Source organism: Mastigoproctus giganteus, chromosome 8, assembly GCF_048544385.1.
Source record: "Mastigoproctus giganteus isolate SK-2022 chromosome 8, ASM4854438v1, whole genome shotgun sequence".
NCBI lineage: Eukaryota > Metazoa > Arthropoda > Arachnida > Uropygi > Thelyphonidae > Mastigoproctus > Mastigoproctus giganteus.
In genome coordinates, this window is record NC_143582.1 from 11,314,665 (window position 1) to 11,336,028 (window position 21,364).

General features: G+C 34.6%; 1 protein-coding gene across 6 annotated transcripts in view; it reads right to left on the minus strand.

Moving 5' to 3' along the window:
• The window catches only part of LOC150081248 (phosphatidylinositol-binding clathrin assembly protein LAP-like), a 325,729-nt gene that overhangs the window by 103,224 nt on the left and 201,141 nt on the right, over nt 1-21,364 (minus strand). For 5 of the 6 annotated variants that reach the window (XM_090379532.1, XM_090379535.1, XM_090379537.1 and 2 more), the window contains 2 exons: nt 16,248-16,298; nt 6,798-7,110 (listed from right to left, as the gene is read on the minus strand). In XM_090379532.1, coding sequence (XP_090235658.1) covers nt 6,798-7,110; nt 16,248-16,298 — 364 coding nt within the window. The remainder of the gene's footprint in view (nt 1-6,797; nt 7,111-16,247; nt 16,299-21,364) is intronic. The other variant, XM_090379536.1, reaches the window with a different exon arrangement.

Consider the following 21,364-nt stretch of genomic DNA (forward strand, 5'->3'; position numbering starts at 1 on the left):
ATACTTTTCCCTTTCTGAAGGGAGAAATGAATGTATATGGACATCAGGTATTAGAAATTGCCCAGGAAAAGGCACTGGAAATGATCTTGAAAAAGGAACGTAAAATTTCTTCTAATGTCACTCAATCTAAAGCCAAGCCGGCTAAGAATGTACAGAAAACAAAGACTAAGCAGGATTTTGATGCTTAAGGCAAAGCTGGTCTGGTGTTCAACAGTTGAGAACAAATCTAAGTCGTGCAGGGATTCCTGCATGTACAAGAGCTGCAGTGCAGCTCTTGAGGCACACCACCAAGAGGTGGTGCTATCTGATGAAAAAACAGAAGAACCAAATGAGACTCCACCACAGTGGTTCATTAGATGAGGCATTTTCCTCAGCTGGAGTTAGAGGAAGTGAGGGAACAGACTGAGGTGCACAACCAAGAATTTTATGGCTGTAGTCAATTGTGTTGGGCTAGACAGAAATTGAGAAAGACCATTATGACAGAGGAATTGGAGTTTCCAAAGACTCTTATAGAGAAGCACTTCTCCCTTTGGGATGAGATTAGCATTAGTTGAGGCATATGATGCAAGAAAGCAAGCTTTAGAGCATCAGCCAAAAAAAAAAAAAACAACACACACATTCCCATTTCACCCATCCAGTCATGCCAAATGTTTGTCTAGTTCAGCCTTAAATTTATTTAAGGCTATCAACTTCCACAAGAGATGGAGGTCTGTTCCAGTAATCAACTTCCCACTGGATAAAGGCAAACTTCTGCACATCTATTCCACAACTGTCATTCCTCAATTTGAATCAATGCCCCCCCCCCCAGATTCTTAATCTCAGCAAGTGGAAGTATCCATCAGCACTGATGCCTGCTCAAACCATTCAAGGTCTTGTACACCTCAATCAGATCACCTCGCAGGTGTCTAAGTCTCCAGATGATGCAATTCACAGAATTTAAGCCTCTCCTAGTAAGAGAACCCCTTCGTTACTCCCACTAATCTTGTTGCCCTTCTCTGTACTCGTTCTAGCAACTCTACATCCTTCCTAAAATGAGGCCTCCAGGCCTGTATACAGTACTCAAGGTGTGGTCTAACTATTGCCTTATACAAGGGGATAATCACATCCTTTTCCATGCTAGAAAAATTCCTGTATATCATTGACAAGACAACCATGAGATACCCTTGCAGACCATCAGCACTGCTCACAAAACTTCATGTTTTTTTTTTCATTCTCCACCTCCCTGAGTGTAGTACCGCACAGTTGGTACGTTTCTCTTCGGTTACTGCTACCCATAGGCAGTACTTTGCATTTGTCAATATTAAACTTCAGTTGCCACTTCTCAGCCCATTTACTTAGCTTCTCTAGATCCTGTTGCAGTAGCATACTGTCTTTACTGTCATTAACAACCCTGCCAACCTTTGTATCATCTGCAAACTTTCACATTAATCCTGATATACCTTGATCGATATCATTAATAAATACACAAAACAGTGGACCCATCACTGAACCCTAGGATACTCCACTAATAACATTAGTCCATGTAGAGCAGTGTCCACTGATTACCACTCTGCCATCTCCCAATTAACCATCCCTTTACCCATTGCAGAAACTTGCCCTTAATGCCATATCACTCCAATTTGTACAGCAGTCTTCCATGTGCAACAGTATCAAAAGTTTTCCTGAAATCTAAGTATATGATATCAAAATTATTTTTTGCAACCAGTTCCTGTGACCACATCGTAGTATCCAATCAAATTGGTCAGAAAACTTCCCCTTAAACCCATGCTGTGTCTGAACTATTACTACGGTCTTGTCTAGATAATCCTGCATCGCTTCTTTAACTAGTGACTCCATTAATTTCCCCAGAACACAAGTTAAACTAACAGGTCTATAATTATTTGCATCATCCTTTGAACCTCCTTTGTGAATTGATGATACATTTGCACATCTCCAGTCCATGAGGATGTACCCCGAATCTCAGGATACTCTCATAATTATGGACAAGGGTTTGCTTACTTCCCTTGCTGCCTCCTTCAATATAACTGAATAGATTTCATCTGCTCCAGGTGCTTTGTTTAACTTCAATTTCTCCTCCACTTTGCTCTCAGTTATAACAAAATCATTTAGCTCCCTGTTAACAGTTTAGTTAACTTCTGCCCTCCCCTTCCTTACAGAATTCCTCATGTGTGAATGTAGATGCATTCAGTTTGTCAGCTATCTGAGCAGGATCAACAATCAAGCCACCAACATCAAGTGCATGCATCATAACTGCTGATAATCAGATCAAGAGCATTACCCCCTCTGGTTGTCCCTCTCGAACGTGTTGCTGTAGAAAACAATCCTCTAATAAATCCACAAAAGTCTTGCTAGCATGCAAGTGACCAATCCACAAGTTCCAGTTAATATTTGGAAAGTTAAAATTTGCCATTACAAGCCATTCTGATTTACTGGTCCACTATTTCTCTGCACAATTGTCTGTTGTATTCATCAGCGTCATTAGGCCTATAACACACTCCTACTCTCATTTTCCCTTTCCAGTGTTTGTCACACCAAACACACTCAAACATTGCACTGTCCACCCATGTCAACTGGATGCACTTCGTTAGATTGTGTTTCTTAATTAACAGCATAACCCCTCCTCCCTTCTACCCTTTCTCTAAACATTGTACTTCCCAAATTCCAATTCTGCACTGCTTATATCTGTGTGACACCATCTCTCTGATATCCCCACAATATCAGCCTTTGATGCCTTGATCAGCACTTCAAATTCACCAAATTTATTTACTATACTTCTGGCATTTGTAGACATGCAAGTATTTTTTTTTTTTTTTTTTTGTAGTTATTGGTGCATCGGCTTCTGTGGCCATAGTGCACCTCCCAAGGTTTTTTGCAGTACTTTGATCCAAGCCCGAGGCGGGATTCAAACCCGCGACCTTTGGGTTGCCAGGCAGGCACTTTACCCACCCAGCCAGCCCGGTCGGCTCATGCAAGTATACATAACACCTGTTCTTACTCTTAGTTATCCTAACACAGCCCATGTATTTATTTGTTCCATGATGACTCCCAGCAGCTCTAAGTCCCCGGCAACTTGCTCTCTAGGTTGCTGCTCATTACAATAGAAGTGCAAGAATCTTTCACCTCTGCCTGCAGCTACTGTGAATCCCCCCCCCCAAAGCTAGCAGTTTTCTGACACACCTAACACTACCTGGATAGCATCAGCAAATATTCTTGCACCCTTTCTATTTAAGTGTATCCCCAACCCTGTAGAAGCAGTCCTGTTAGCAAGCACAGACCATGCTGGGGGGGGGGGGGAATTCTACCCATGAGCCTTGCACAATCTCTCCAGGGCTGAATTGATTGACAAGGCTCTCATATACTCCCTATTGTGTCTAGGCAGAATTGCAGACACTTTCAAATTTAACTCTAACTCAACTTTTTTCAACACTGACCTGTAGATTAAGACCTATGTCACAAGACTCAGATACAGAATGCTGTTTTGACAGCTAAATTGACTAATCTCAGGAGAGATTGTCCTTGCAGGTGAAAACATTTGCTGAGATGGTTCAAGCCAAAGAAAAGGAGGAACCATCTAAGACCAAGACACTTATATTGAAGGCTGTAATGGCCAGGTTTCAATTAAGTGAGGATGTGAAGAATGAAGTCCAAGATCTTCCAGCCAGCTTTTAAAGATACTAAGCTTGTAGCAATATAACCAATTTGGAATAAGAGAGATGTGGCTGAGGCAGCCACTGAGCATGATGTTAATAAGATCATATCTTGTACACAGGTTGAGACTCAAGGCAGATCAACCCTGTCCAAAGGTTGTTATTTTTGACATTGACAAGAGCACTACTTGTCCTAAATCCAATTCTTGTTTTTAGTTCAAATCCAAGTGTACAAGTTATTTTGGGGTTACTATTCCCCAGCTGTGCTTTAATGCAGCAAAATGCAAAATTTTACCTTGCATTTTGCTACATTAAAGCACAGCTGCCGCTTTATGATCACTAAATTCTAAATTATCTTAAAGATCTGCTTGATGCTGATCATTAACCACTCCACTATTTTGAAAATCTATAAATTTACATGCCTCACATCCCTTCATTGATGTCATTTAAGAAAATCAAAAACAGCAGGGGTCAGTAATGATCTTTGTGGAACCCCACTTCTAACCTTAGTTCAATATGAACAATAACCATTAATCACTATCCTCAGGATGTTCCCTAAGTATCAATGTTTCAGCTTTTACAGTAAGCTCTTAAGGACTGAATCAAATGATTTGCTGAAATCCAAGAAAGCAATGTCAAAATCATTTCTTACATCCAGCTCATGAGAAACTCTGTCAAAATAGCTAACCAGGTTAGTTAAAACATTTTCCCTTTATAAACCATATTGTGTTTCATTCAGAATTTATTTCTATCAATATGATCCTGTATTGGACTCTTGATTATTGCCTCCACAATTTTTCCTATCACAGAAGTCAGACTTCTGCGGCAGGAAAAATAATATTAAGGAATTATACCTTAAATGGTTCACGCACTCTTTCCACCTCATTCAGAATTACTAGGTATATACCATCTCCTCACTTGAAAGGAGCCATGTAGCATTTTAAGCTGTCATTAAAATCCACTGCCTTTTAACAACTGCTACCTCTCTCTCTCCCCATCATCTCACCATGACTATCAGCTTTATTTACCTTTAGGCTCAAAAGTTTAACACATCTTCTGACATTTCAACATCACGAATTTTGTTTCCGACTTCACTTGCACAGTTCCTCCTTGCCATGAAGGGTCTCTTCTGAACATGTCTATGCAAATACCTGTTCAATTCAACTGCAGCATTAGTTGAGTTATCTAAAACTTTCCCCACACCCATTACACAAGGGTCCAATTTGATTTTTTCTCCTCTTCTTTGTATTCACAAAGAAGAAAAAAACTCCCCTCTGCTCTCTTAGCTAGAGATTTCTAAGAATCTGTGGTTGCCATCCTAACCTTTTCTGTGGTACTATTATAGATCACCTTGTTGCTTTTAAAAGCTTTAGTACTTTTATCACTAACTTTTCCATGCATCTTTTTCTGCTTTATCAAACTAACTAGTTCATCATTCATCCACTGTGAAATACCCTTGCTTTACTGTCTTAATGGTATATATGCATCCAAGGCTTCTGTGACTATGGCTTTAAAGGTATACCATAATTGTAATGGATTTGTGCTCAGTGAGCCATCTCCTCACTTGAAAGGAGCCATGTAGCATTTTAAGCTGTCATTAAAATCCACTGCCTTTTAACAACTGCTACCTCTCTCTCTCTCTCTCTCTCTCTCTCTCTCTCCATCATCTCACTTAGAACTCCATGATCACTCCCTGCTAATGGTTCCTGTACTGTCAGTCTTGTAACATCTAGTTTGTGGGTGATCATCAAATCTAGAATATTCTTGTCACTAATACTTTTCCTTAGCATGCTGATACAAATAACAGTTATCTAATTGATTGAAAAATTTGTTTCCTCATGATGAATTTCCCCTCCTGCTTGCTCCAATCAATTAGGGCAAACTGAAATCACTCATAAGACACTCGCACTTGCTAGCACATTCAATTTTAATGCTGAGGCTCTCATCGTAATCCTTATGACTTTATGGTCTGTAGATTATTCCTATTCTCATTATACCTTTACTACCAACTATCTCACACCACACAGATTCTATACTAGAAAGTTTGTCACACTTAGGTTGCTTTTGATAAGCACAATGTTTCCATTAGTCCTATTATGGATTTGTCTCAGGCAAAGGGGTTCTCATTATCGGCAGTTAATTATTTTTGCTCTGCAAAAAAGAAATACTTTTAAAACTTATTGCAGTTTACAAACATAACATATGCACACTCACATTACTTGCTGTTACTAGAGAACTAAAAATAGCAAATACAATGGAAACTCATTGCCACTTCTTCCAAAAGCACCACAATCCAATGTATCAAGTTCATCAACAGCAAAGTGCATATAGTTGTTTGCAAAGAGTATTTATGAATTATAGGGGATAGGTTTGTGATTTATTTATTTTATTGCAAGTTTAAATGCTTCAAAAATAGATTTTTGAATTATAGCCTAAAAAACCTGATTATGATAAAAAATAAATTAAATGACAACACTTAAATCCTTATCCCACCAAGCCAAAAGTGGCATATATTGTGCACATTAGCTACAAAATGATATATACTCTGTGTCAAAACTTAACCATGAAGAAAATGTTCTGAGTCCAGTATACTTAATGAAAAAATAGTTTCTTATACTCACCTATTCAAAGCAACTTGCAAAAAAAGAAAAAAAAGCTGAGTTTATCTCCCATTCTCTACATTTTATGAAGCCTAAGGATTCTATTTTAACTATTTTTGCTTAATTAACTGAAAACCATTAAAAAGTAATGAAAGCACATTCACATACAACATAAAATTACACAATAAAGTAAACTTTATAGCCTGGAGGAAATATTACATCACAGCCAGGCAAGTACAAAATTCATTACTCCAGTACAATATTGAAAATAAACTGCAAAGCTATGACAGAGCATTACAAATACAACTTAGGCACATACTATTTTCTCAAATAAACAATAAAAGTTAAGAGCAAAGAAAACTAGAATGATCAAAGTTTTAAAAAAAAAAAAAAAATATATATATATATATATTAGGAGTTCATGCACTTCGTGTAAAGAAATTTAAGGAAGGCTGAATTTAAAGCAAAACAATATAGAACAAAATTAGATATTTCAGGAACTCAGTAAAATTATAATAAATAAAGCTGAAATATAGAAATGCTGCCTAACCATTACTCCCACCAAATGAGGTAAAAGAAGCTTGTTGCTGAGGCTGCTGATTCTGGGTACCAAATAAACTATCAGCAAATGGGTTACCACTGAGGCAAAGAAGATCATCACTGGCATTCCCTCCACTAGGTGCAGTTGTAGTAACAGTAGTAGAAAAGAGATCTATTATTCCCTGACTGGTAGAAGGTGTGCTAGTTGCAGGAATCTGTGAAGGCTGTTCAGTTGCAGGAGAGGACAGAAATGGGTTTGTCTTACTAGAACCAAGAGGGGGGGAAGTTACATCACCAGTTGACAATTCTTTCATCCGACGTTCCTAGTGCATAAAGTTTCATTGGTAAAAATTATAGAGAATTATGAAAATGGTAGTATAAATACTGTTAGGCAATTCTTCATTAAAACTCTAGTGAGTACAGCAAAAATAAGTAAATAATAAATAAAATATTTCCAAGAGTGTGGTGACTATACACCATTTAGATTTTTTGAAATAAAAGACAAGAAATGATTGAAAATGCTTTATATTATAATTTTATTCTTTATCCTAATACTATATTAAATAGTAAGAACAAATGATATCTTTTGTAATAAAGGTCACTTTAAATAAAATAAAATAATAAAATAAATAAAAATTTGACTTCCTCATTTCAAATGCAGTTCAAAAGTGAATAGCATATGGGAGGAACAATAAAATTCACACTGACATAATTCTATTGTGGTTTTATTTTTTTTCATGAATATCCAAATATGCCAGGGTGTCCATACAAAAATTATGAAATATAATAGACCTGTGTATCAGGTCTATATGCTTGTGCAAAATGTTATTCTGTTAATGATTTTAGAATTTTTGCAACTACTATTTAATTCAATTATTATATCAAGCTTGTTAATTAGACAAGTAATCCTATCTAGGTGTTAGTGTGCGCTGATCAATATTAATTTACTATGCAAAACTCAGCTATTGGTTAAATCATTACACAAGTCCATCCAACAATTAGTCTCCTTCCTTTAACACCATTTCTACTATATTCATACAAAGATCACAGTACCAAGACAATATGCAAAAAAGTAAGATACTGTATAGTGAAAGTATAAGAGAGGTTATCTCATTCAGGACAGCTGTTCACCTTTTCCTTAAACTCAATTTTTAGCAATTTCCAAAAGTAATCCCATAACATTCTATTTAATTATTCACACTTCTTCAAATATTTTTCCTTAAGGTGTATTTTTTTTTAACTTAGGAAACAAATACTTAACAAATATGAAAGCTGTCTTGCCTGTGAAAACAATGAATGTGGACATTCAAGTAATATATCAGCAATGTTTACTGAAACAGTCCCACTACATGGTGGGATTTATACGATATTTCCTTAATATCTTTTTGATCTGCTATTGTACAGTAGAAATGAGTGCAAAGTTCAACAAATCATTCAAATTGCTGATTTTATAATAACTTGACCAATTAACCCTAATTATTCATATACAATACACACACAATATTAACTTATTAGAATATTCATTCTACTGGAAATTCAGGTTTATCAATTCAAGTTCTATCTCTGAACAGTTTTGGTTTCATACAAAATCACCAAGAACAATATGTACAAGCACACCCCATTATTTTATGGAATTCACTTTAAAAAAAAAATGCTGGTTGGTTAGCCACCACACATCCAAACTAGCAAGAGAAACATGACTTTTGCTGACATGACCTTGATAAATATATATGGGCCTGCAAGCCATTAAACAATATAAAAGTCAAACTACAATAATCATTATTAGGCAAGTAAACATAATTAGATTAATGTATTATTTAATAGAATATTTAACTACCAAGATGTTTCAGGGATTTTTGCCTCCATATTATATGGTAAAAATATAATTTAACAATTACAACATTAATAACATTGCAGGGCAGAGCATTACATCTCTATAATAACGCAAGAAATGAGCTCTAGGGGAATCCTTAAACCAAATGCCATGTGATGAGCTAGAGATTCCTCCTGTTCTGCTATCCTGCATTGTTGTTGAGATGTCTGAGGAGGGAAGGTGAAATATTGTGGGCATTACTCCAGTTCCTTTTAGTTGGCTGCAAGGTATATATATCCACTAGTGCTAATTACTATGTCTTGCAATCAACTAGGAATGATTGGAAAGAACATTCCTTCCTCCCACCCAGGAATTAGTTTTCCTACAAAGCAAAGGCCTCTCCCATAGACCCTAGAGCATCTTACAATACAGTTGTTCAGCTGCTAGCTAACAACAAGATAAAAACTCTAGCTCAAAGTTTCCATCAGCTTATGACCACTGGTTTTCTATGAAGTGCAGTAAAACATGCGGCAGTTTGTAGAAGAAACTTGGTGATAACAAGGATAGGATGGCCTTTTCAAAGCTTTAAGAAATATGCACCTAGGGGGTCTAAGTCTTTATGGCTCACAAGATGGTTATACTTGGAAACCAGAGTGATGAAGTAGGTGTTCCATATTATAGATATAATCCCAGTCTCAAGGATGAAACGTGCAGTTTGGGGGGGGGGGTGAAATCCAGGATGAAGGTGCTACAGACACATCTTAGCCATAAAAACACGAAGCCATCTAAGTCACCAGCAGGCTTGGTTGGTAATTGATCACTAAATTCATTTCTCAAGATGATCACCTGGGGAACCTTGTTGGGTGGGCAGCTGATTCGCAGTTCATTCATTTGCTCAAAATGTGAATAATGAACCAAATAACAAGGTTTCACTTTTTATAACAGTCCCAATGCTATAAATAGCAATTTTATTCCTGGCATCTCAATCTAACAACACAAACTACAGCAGACTCTCGATTTACTGGGAACACTTCAAGACTCCAAATTACAAAAAAATCATAAAATGCAAGTAATAACTAGAATAGGTATAAACAGATGTTTTGCAAGTCTGTAAATAAGCAACAAGAAGCAGCGTTATAAGTTGTCCGCTCTAAAAAAAAAAAAGAGAGAGAAAACAATGTTTAGTTTGTTTTAGTGCATTGCATCGATTGTTGTGTTCCACTGCACCACAAAAAGACAAATTGTTTCATTATTTACGTCAGGGATGTCTAAATATTTTTTATAGTAAATATATTTTTTTTTGTTTAGAAAACACAAAAATTATAGGTAAAGGCAAAAGAGTTGTGCTTTCAGTTAAACAAAAGCTTGAAATTATTCAAAAGTTTGAAAACAGCACATCCATTAAATCTTTAAAGAACCATTATAACGTTGGTGACCAAACCATACGCAACATCGTACAAAATATAGGGAAGATTTAAAATTGACATTGCAAAAAATAAAGGGAAGCATTGTATTGAACACGCGAGTAGTACATGGTAAGTTTTTTCGTTTTATCTATCACCATATTTTTTACGTGGGTTGCTGAACATTTTGATACAGTAAGTCCCTAACTTATGCAACTACAGATTTAGGTAAATTTTTTTCACTCAATTTTTTTTTATAGGATTGTAAAATTAAAAACAAAAAAATAAACAAATAAAATAAGCAATCAATAACAATGATCATGGCACGCACAAATTGCACAAGTGAGATATGGAGTAACAAGCAAAAAATAGAAAAGAACAGAAGATCCTTACAATTTATGGTTTTTTTTTTTTTTTATATGACTGAAGATTTCAGTGAAGAGGACACACATTTCACCATAATTACGTAAAAACCCACAGAATTTCAGCTATCAGTATTTTCGCAAATGCAATAAGATAATTACTACCCATTTATAATTAGATGCATGAACAGAAAAGCCCAATAACACGGAAAGTGCAAATTGTTTGTTTTATGGTAGTGACCTCCAGAAATGTGCTTTAATAAAATGTGAGCTCGCACAGGATGATAGTGAATTTGCCTTAACCCTGTGAAGTTCTTTACAGAAAATTATTTTGCCATTATCATGGTGCCAACTAAGAGAGTAAGTGACAGCGGTACTAATAAATCTACGAAGAAAAGGAAAGTGATCTATTTGGATCAGAAAATTACATTAATAAGGATGTATGAAAATGGTCAAACATTAACAAGTATCATGTGCTGAATTCAGATTTGTCAATAATAATATAGTAGCAAAATGTTATTAGTCATTCCCAAATTACGTAAAATTCGACAAAGTAAGAAGTCCTGGAACATATCTCTTACATACGTCAGGGACTTCTGTATTTTTGGATTAACCAGGAAATCAATTATCCAGGATTTGTATTTTTACCATCTATCCCAGAAAATCTTGAGTCTACTGTATTTATAAAATGCAAAGTAGCAGGTTTTGAACTGTATTTGTACATTAAAAATATTTATGTACAACAGTACACAATACCGAGATATTATTTAGTATTTGTGAATATTCATATATTCATTATGCTAATTATCATAGCCAAAGGAATTCTGTGACAACTGATAATATCATAGCCCATTCCCTATACAGAGAACACAATTTAATTTCACTTAACGTCACAGGTTTTCTCACTTTTATTAGGTGCTTAGAAATCAGCATTTGTTTTGAAGACTGCAAATTAAAAGAACAGAACTATTAAAAATCAGTAATACAAGATATAAAAACAAAAAAAAAGGAAAATATATTGATGATATAGGTAGACCAAAACCATTCTCAGGCAAATTAAAATTGCAACAATGTACAGTACAAGACCACCAAAGCAAATAACAGCTGCATGGGATATTTTACTGACAATTTAAAAAAAGTTGTCATTTGACTATTTCATAGTATTTCCCCATTTTATTTTGCCATTGCCTCTTCACTTTGGTTGTTGCAAGAAAGAAAACAATAAATATGCAGGATTTTAGAATGAGCAGGGACAGAGTTATAATTTGTTAATGAATAAGCAAAAGGAATAATGGGGTATGCTTGCATTTCATAAATGTTATATTTAAATCAATGTGAAATACTGATAAGTTACAATAACTTTTCTCAAACTAATTGTATCCCCCTCAGACATTACTAATGGCAAGTCTCACTAGTACACAGTTAAAATATAAGATGAGGAATGTTAGAAACCAAGTATTGATCTTAATTCTGAAGTGTTATCATAAAAAAAAAAAAAAAAAAAAAACCAACTGTCATTAAGCAACCCATGATTTGAAGAACAAAAGCTATTTTTTGAAAATTCAGTCGCTTTATGCTGGAAAATCAAGTTCACATCTTCGTGACACTAAGAAAACTGTTTCAAGTTTTCATTGTGAATAATATACGAGACATTTCAAGCAAGTAAGATGCAATATGGTAATACTGCATCTTGCTTGAAATGTCTCAACCCCAATGGGGTGTGCCCCACAGTGGTAGAATCACTGTTCTAGAAGCAATAAGGAAATTGTTATAAAACAGCTTAAAAAGACAAGTTTTTTCTTGGGAGTTGCTTATTGTTGAGAAGGTGGTACTGTGATTATTTCATCACATTACTGTCATCTTAGAAGTTGCAATTACTGAACAGCTGTGGAACTATTTTAATTCTTGCATAAATTATTTCAGCTGTGCAGTAATTTCACATTACGTACCACAAAAGATTCTGTAATGCATAAGTTAACCACCTGAATGTCTTCCCCCCACATTGTGACTTGTATCATGATTTTAGACTGATTTTTAGCAGGACATTACCTTTCAATCTTATTTTCTAATAAGATATTAAATTAAGCTGCTGAGGTCAAGCTTTTAATCTGACTACCTGCACATGTACTGTTATTACATTTTTATATACAATTAAATGCAATTATTAAAATAACTAAAGTTTGTTTATTTTTATGCACTTCACTCCCAACCACCACTCATTTCACTTACTCTAATTATTCATGAATTCTAGTGAAAAATAACATTTACATGAATTCCATCATATTCCAATATTCTTTTAATATTGAGGGGTATACCATTAAAGTGTTTTGCAGGCCAGCTTTTAGATAGCCACTAGAATGAACCTACTGATTATGCTTTAAGAGGTATCCAAATTGGTTAGTATATCTCTTGCCATCTATACTCAGCCAGTTGTGAGTGAAGGAATCTCAGTAGTGTATTATGTGGCAGTTGGGGAGGGGGGCCCATTGCCAAGGCACTGTAATGTTAAATGAGCTGTGTATATACCACAACTAAAAAAAAATCAATTCTTATTATATTCTAGATGGAACCAAGATTTGCTTTTTCTGGGAAAATCTCAGTTACTTCAACTACATTTCATATCCTAATTTTTCTCTCTATGATACTATCTGCTTTAAAGGTGGTACTTGGGTATATGTGCTTCACAATATTATTTGTTAGACCTAATCAGGAACCTCCTCTTTCTAACCTTTGGCTTAAAACCTCTTTACAATTTTTTTTTTAAATTTGTTTGTTGCTGCTACCATTCTCCCAACCATAAACAGTGAAAAATCACTCAGAACTTGGACATTTCATTTCAACCTATATGTGGCCCAAGCTAACTTTCTTAACAGCAAAGTATTTTTTTTTAAATTTTAATATTCATAACCAGGCTGGAGGCCGCATCTCAAAAAAATAATAATAAATAAATACCATCTAGGGAGAAGCTCAAAGGAGAAAAATTAGAATGGTAAAAACAAGAGTTTAGAAAGGGCAGAACAGCTTGGGCAACAAGAGACCTTTAAGATGTTGGTAATAAATACAGCAGGCCCCCTGTTATAACGCGGTTTGCTTTATGTTGATTCGCTATGCTGTTCTTATATTATAACCCGTATCTGACTATAACACTGTCACAGATCACTATAACGCTCTTTTACAGATCGCATTTTTGGCATATTTAACGAAATTTTTTTATTTGATGGAGTCGACAGCTTGAAAATGAATAGCAAAACAGCATTAAAACGTTTCCCACCCCGACTTGAGAAATTTTCCCACGCTTAGTGAAATTTTCTCTCATGCTAATTTAATTGCAGTACAGTGACTTGTTACGTAGTTCTGAGATCAACATTTTAAAAAAATGATCAAGTATATTGCTTGTAATATTTGCATTATATGCATTTATCCGAAGTCTAGTCATCACTCAGTACAGTATTAGACATTGTGCGTAACAGACAGTGTACTTGAACATTGTATCGTAATTAATGCAGCCAATGCAGTTACATTTTTGAAGAGTTAATAATGGCCAATAAGAATGAAAAAGCAACAATGTCTGGGCACAGTACGAAGACTATAAATGTAAGAAAAATACTACTTAATTTGAAAATTAAGTTAGACATTTTGAAGCGAATCGATTCTGGTCAATGACAAGCGGATGTGTGTCATAATTTCGGACTTGCAAGTTTAACTGTAAGAACAATTATAAAAAAATTAAGAATTAATTTTAGCAGCAGGAAAGATAGCTGTTCCACTGCAAGCAACTAGGGATAGACCGGCTATTAGGATTGAAATGGAAAGACTAACTAATTTTATTGAAGATAACATCCAATGCAGAATTCAGTTAAGTTAAATATTATAAAAAAAAAGAGAGAGAGATTAGCCAATATTATTATCTGAAGAAAACTCACCTAAAAAAAAATGTGGAACCATTTAAAACTGGTAAGGGCTAGTTGAATAGATTTAAAATCCAGGGAGAAGCTGCAAGTGCAGATCAAGGGTCCGAAACTTTCAAAAAAGAACTTGTTAAAATTATTGAAGAGGGGTATTATGTATTATACTTCTCAACAAGTTTTTAACATAGATGAAGCAGGACTTTTGTGGAAACGAATGCCTAAAAGAAGTTTCATATTGAAAGAAGAAAAAACATGCCAGGTTTCAAAGCAGCGAAGGATCAGTTGACTTTATTGGGTGGTAACAACGCTGTGGGGGATTTAAAATTAATACCCCTTTTAGTTTATTTGGAAGAGGGCCAAAGTTCAACCCAAAAATCAACACATTTTTCACAATTAATTTCATCAATTAAAATCAATTTAGATCAATTAAATTCATGATTTTAACTGGAATTAAGTTTAATTTTGATATGCAAGTAGTTACCACATAATTATATACGTATGTATATGCAGAATATTTTATATGTACAAATATTTGAATATTAAATATTTTGACTGAAATTTGTACATCTTTCACTACAGTTTATTATTGATTAGGAAATATCCTATGGCACACTGACAGCAACTCACAAATACATGTTACCTTATGGGAATGCGGCGCTCGCTTTGCGTGGATTCACTTAGCGCTGTTTTTCCAGAACGAATTATCAGCGTTAAGTGGGGGGGGGTCACCTGCATTAGACAACAAGAATACTTGTGACGCAAGTGCAATCACTTTTAACAAAATTTTCAGAGTGGGCTACATAACACTGCTGCATTACATTAGTTCTAAAACTTCCTTTGTGGTAAAGTCAGTTTCTTCAGCTTTGCAATCCTTTCAATTACCCCATCTAAAAATTGAGGCAATATGAAAAGTACTTATCTCTAGTAAGTCTCTCAAATGTAGCTCTCAACCAGGCAGAATAGCAAGTGAGGATGTGAAGTGTTTCAATTACTGTTATTTTCAAAGAAACGGTACTGTCTTTTTGAATGGAACTTTTTTTCTGTCAGATTGTTTAGCAAGAAGCACAGTCCTGTTTCTTGTTTTGGCCTTCCTTTATTTGGATATGTGATGCCATCAAAGAACCACATGAGAATTAAGTACAATGAGGTAGTCAAGTGGGTGGTGTGTAGCAAAGTACAAAACTAACTTCTGCTGCATGGATCATCTTCCGCATGGGTCATTCTGACAATTTTCAGAAGTAATAACAAATGTGAGATACTTCTTGCCAATATTTTCTTCCATGGAGCTTTAAAATATGGTCTTACCAGAAATAGATCACATTTAAATCTTATTCAGACAGATTTTTACTTGGTCCATCCATTCTTAAGAAGTCTAAATACAACTATAATGTGGGAGAGACTAATGAAAATCTCAATATTTAACACCATTCTCGAACAGAAATTCAAGTGGTTCCTGCATTTTTTTCTGTACATTTTCAATGTCAATCTAAATTTTGTTTCTGTAAGCCAAGTGAATAGATTTGTCTATAAATCACACTCATCCAAGATTTAACTATATTTTTTCCTTCCCAACCTTTAACCAATGCTATAAACTACATTTTATGTTCTGAATAGCATTAACATAACTAATACCATCCCAATAATCTTTGCCTAATCAATCCAAGGGCCCAAAAAACACTTAAATGTATCTCAAATTATCAGCATTTCAGCCAATTTGTAGAAAAAAAAAAAAACATTAACCTTTTTAACAAGGATTCTCATTTATAAAAAAAAAAAAAAAAAATTAAAAATTTAACTATTTAAATGAATTCCCTCATTAATTAGCCTACTGTACTCAATGAAATTTCACAAACAATATAAAAATCTTTATTGAAAGAAATCTAAAATATACCAGTTATTTTAAAATTATATAACCATGAAAATTAGACTTGAATTTTTTTAAAAAAAGCAAAAAAGGGTGAAAAGCATACTAACCGGATCATCCCAAGCTGGTTGTTCCCAAAGAAGTGGAGATTCGTTTTCAAACTAAAGTAGAAAGGATGTAGTGTGACAGTACATATTACCACATACCCCAAGAAGTAAAAGATGGTGAGTACAACACGTACTGCAGAAAATTATACTTAATTCTTATTAAATAAGCTGAAGGGTAAAGAGGAACAGAAGCAGAGAACATTTTCATTTAAAAATGCTGTTAGTTTGCATTATTAAAGATTAAGGTAACCATTAGTAACAAGGTAGCACTTTAAAATTGGTTAAAAGAATGGTAGTATTTCTATTGAGTTATGCAATTAAACCAATTAAACATGCAATAACAAATTGAGAATTACAGCAAGTGTAAAAAATAAAATTTTCCATAAATATAATAAAATAACTCATATCCAAATTACCAGAATTCATTAAAAAATAAATCAGACATAATGCTATCTAAACAGCAAGTCAGAAATAATTGTAGAAAAGTTCAATTCTACATTATCAAAAACCTCACACATTTAAGTGAGCATAATTAACTCAATTTTATATTTAAAATGTGAAATACTACCAACTCCATAATAAAGTTGGTTTCATTTAAAGTGACTTAATGGATGGAATTATGTCTGTACATTGCACTTAATATGAATGATTTAAAGCTCTAGCAGAAACAAGAGTTAACATTTATTAGATGAAACTGTGTGGCAAATAATCAAGTGCCTGTAGAGTTCATTACTACATTTAGCATTCAACAAGAGATTATACAACTAGTGTACAAGTTTATTTTGTGCATCTGTTTGAAATGCAGTGAATAACAAACATTTAGTTGGGAATTTAGTTTCATATTAAAAGTTATTACAGTTGGTAAATACTATGCATTATAAAAGGCACCTATTTCATCACTGCAGCCACTGACTCTTATAAAATGAGAACTTTTACCTTTTATTTTGCTTTTCCAAGTCATCATATTGCAGTTAAATCTGACATTAAAACAAATGTACAAAATAGCAGTCAAATATAATTTAACAGAAGATTCATTTAAATTATAAATATTAATTTCTTGCTTAATAAGAAAATATTTTATTCTTCAGCTGACATTAACATTTTCTTAGTATTTTTATTATGCAGTTTCAGAAATAATCTACAAATTATTATGGCTTTGGGGATCTTGAAAATATTTAAAAAACTGTATTTGTAACAGCAATTAAAATTATATGGTAATGATGATAAAATGAATTGTTTAAGTTCAACATTTTACCACGAATTATTTCAACCTTTAAATACAGAGATGCAGTTTGAGAGATTTATTACTGTAATCTTAAAATTAATCTTCTGCAATTCAACTAACAAAGCACAAAAAAAAAAAGAAAAAAGAAATTAAATCTGTAAACTTTAAAAGTCGGCATTTCACTGTTACATATTAATCAACCTAAATTAGACAGTTTAAAACCATAAGTACACTGGGAGGAATTTAAATTTACATGAGTGGAGAAAAGGGGAAGAAACAAAACACTGACATACATACACTGCAACATTCTTAAATAACTTGAAAGGATTGTAAAGGTCAGGATAGGAGAGATCAAGACATACAGTCAAATAGCCCACTTTAAGAAGGAAGTTATTCAAATTTGTTTCTAAATTATTTTAACTAATTTATTTATTTAAGTTTTTTTTAATTATTACTTTCCACAACTCATTGATTTTATTAAATGTAATGCCTTCTGTCATCCAGGGTTATGTTATGTGGTGGCAGTGGCAGCTTGATGTGTTGGCAATCGTGTTGGGGGTCCTTAGGGGGTCTTTGTGTGTCGGTTGCTGAATGACGTTTCCGAAGCAGCCATGAATCAACATATTTTGCTGGATCGAAGCAGGTCAGTGGTGGGCCTACAATTTTAAGACACAGTAGTGAAGAAACTGTTTTTGTCATCAACGAAGCACTGGTTGGGCTGGCGATCAGATTCATTTGTGAAAATCCTAATTCACTCAATGAAATTGGTATCTTACTCTCAGCATTCATTAAATTCTTCAGAAACCTTATCAATTAGGTATTCCCAAAATCCATGCATTGCATCTCTCATTTAACTGTAAATTTCCTAACTGACAATTTTCTAACTTCACTTTCACCAAATGCCAACAATTCATGTTTAGAAGGATTAATAACTTAGTTGTCCTAGTTTTCTGTCTCTCATCATCAGTATTGTCACTAGTTCTTAAATTTGTTTTTTCTTTTGAAACTGTCCAAAATGTCGGCGTCATTCGGATATTCAGGTACCATGACCATGTAAACAGAGATAGGGAAAATTTACGGAAAAATGTGGATAATGCACTTCCGCGAAACATATGATTATTTGTCGGGGTAAACGAAAATCACTTTTCTAATTCTCGAACGGGGCACTTACAGTTGATTCACAAAGGTGTCCAACCTTTGTGAATCAACTGTAAGTGCCTGCAAGAAAAGTGAACTAAAACAGCATTTTAAATTTTGTTAATTATCAAAAACATTTTCTAATTAAATGTTCTGTTCAGTAAATGTAATTGATAAAATTTTCAAATATTTTCAATTTTACTTTTACATGCAACAAGATAGGGAAAATGTAACGCTAAAGAAATCTAACTTAGAATTTTTTTTTTTAATATGGCTCCTGTACGGGAAATGATTGGACATCACTGCAGTAGAAGGTGGGCCAGAGCCCATTGGGAATGCACCTTGATCTGCTCTTCACTAGCAGACTCCTCCATATGTGGGATAGGTGGTCAGATAGGTTTTACCAGGTGCCACTAAGTTGTAGAATGCTTTAGCTCTCTTAATTCGTGCAGCAGCACTAATTGCCTAAAGGCCAGAAATGCGAACAGTGCGTGCTGAGTTAATTCTCTCCTAATCCGTTCGCTATATGAAAATTTTCTTTGCTCAACGGAAACTATTTTAAATGTAATAGCAAGGGAATTCAAAATAATTCGCTATAAAAGGACTCCGTCAAACAGAGGTCCGACTGAGTAATTTAGAATTATAAAAATGGTTAAAGTTTTATATAGAAAATATCTTAACAATAGACAGTAAAAAATGCAAATTTAATTAAACAATTACGCTTATTTGAATAATAGGTAAACATGTGAAAAATATTTACGGAATATTACAAAATTTCGAAGTGCACTGCATCCAAATGTCACACATCACTGTTAATAAAGGTGGCGGTACGCTGTACCGTCCCAAAAAAAAGCACTGGTTAGAAATAATCCCAGAGAAACATACTATGTGGTAGAGAATGAAAAAGACCTGGGGTAACTGTGCAGTCAGATATGAAGTTTTCTGAGCAGTTCAGATAGGCTGCCGGAGCAGGTCATGAGGGTCTTGTCAGTGATATACAGGAATTTTGCTAGTAGGGATAATGAGGTGATTATCCCTTTGTATAAGGCAGTGGTCAGGATGCACCTTGAGTACTATGTACAGGTCTGAAAGCCTCATTTTAGGAAGGATGTAGAGTTGCTGGAACAAGTACAGAAAAGGCCAACAAGATTGGTGAGAGAAACGAAGGGATCCTCTTACTTAAATAAATTCAAGGAAGTACTGGACAAACTCTTAGGGCAAATGGCTGTGTGAATCATTAAGTATATCTCATATTGTGAATACCTTCACAACGAGTTGCCATGACATTCCATTACCTCGGATAACTAACACTTCACCATAGGAGAAGACTTGTTACTTATTCTCAGTGGATACCAACACCCATACGGTACAATTTCGGAGGTTATTGGCTCCTTAGTTAAACTATTTACGTAACCCGGGGCTTTAGTCCTAAACTATACGATAATCAAAATTACTCCAAACCATTAGGCATCTCTCCTATTGTGGATTTATACTTTGCAACTGGGTTGTCATTACAACACCAGGGTACCTGCCCACCCATTGATGAGGAGCCAATAAGCTCCGAAATGGTGCCGTATGGGTGAAGGTATCCGCTGAGAATAAGTAACAATAGCCTTGGTGAAGGCTATTGTTACTTATGCTTCCCATGGTGAAGCATTACTTATTTGAGGTAGTGCAATATCATGGCAACTCATTGTGAAGGTATTCACAATGAGATATACAGAAATGATGCAAATGCACTAACTTGTACATTAGTTTTAAACTATTTACATAACCTGAGGCTTTAGTCTTAAACTATACCGCTATCAACTTCCATAACAATAGATGGAAGTTTTTTCCTGCAATCAACTACGCACTGGCTAAAGGCAAATTTCCACACATCTATTCAACAACTGTTTTTTCTCAATTTCAGTTTATGTCCCCTCAGGTTTGTAATCTGAGCAAAAGGAAGAATCCCATCATCATTGAGCCTGCTCAAACCATTCAAGGCCTTATATACCTCAATCAGATCACCTCACAACTGGCTAGTCTCCAACTCTGCAATTTGCAGAACTTAATACTTTCTTGGTAAGAGAATACCTCACCAACCTTGTCACCCTTATCTGTACTTGTTCTAGCAACTCTACATCCTTCCTAAAATGAGGCCTCCAGATCTGTATGTGGTACTCAAGGCGTAGCCTAACCATTGACTTATACAAAGGGATAATTGCCTCCTTTTCTCTACTAGCAAAATTCCTGTATATCGCTGACAAGACCCCATGATCTGCTCTGCTAGCCTCTCGGCACTGCTCAGAAAACTTTATATATCAGACTGCACAATTACCTCCAGATCTTTTTCATTCTCCATAATCCTGTGTGTTGTACCACAACAGTTGGTACTGTTTCTCTGGGATTACTGCTGTATTATGCAAAATACTGCATATGTTACATATGCAGTATTTTGCATTTGTCAATGTTAAACTTCATTTTCAACTTCTCAGGTCATCTGCCCAACTTTTCTAGATACTGTTGCAGTAGTGTACTGTCATGAAGAACACCAACCTTTGTAACATCTGCAAACTTGGATATTAAGCCTGATATACCTTTATCAATATCATTGATAAATATACAAAACAAAAAGAATAAAATGTTGGTTTCCCCACTTTAATCTACTATTTTTTTTTATTCTGTATTCAACAAATACCAGCCAACTAGATTCTGTTAATGGGTTAAAAGATAACAAAACTTAATTTGCTAACAGTTACTTAAATAAAAAAAA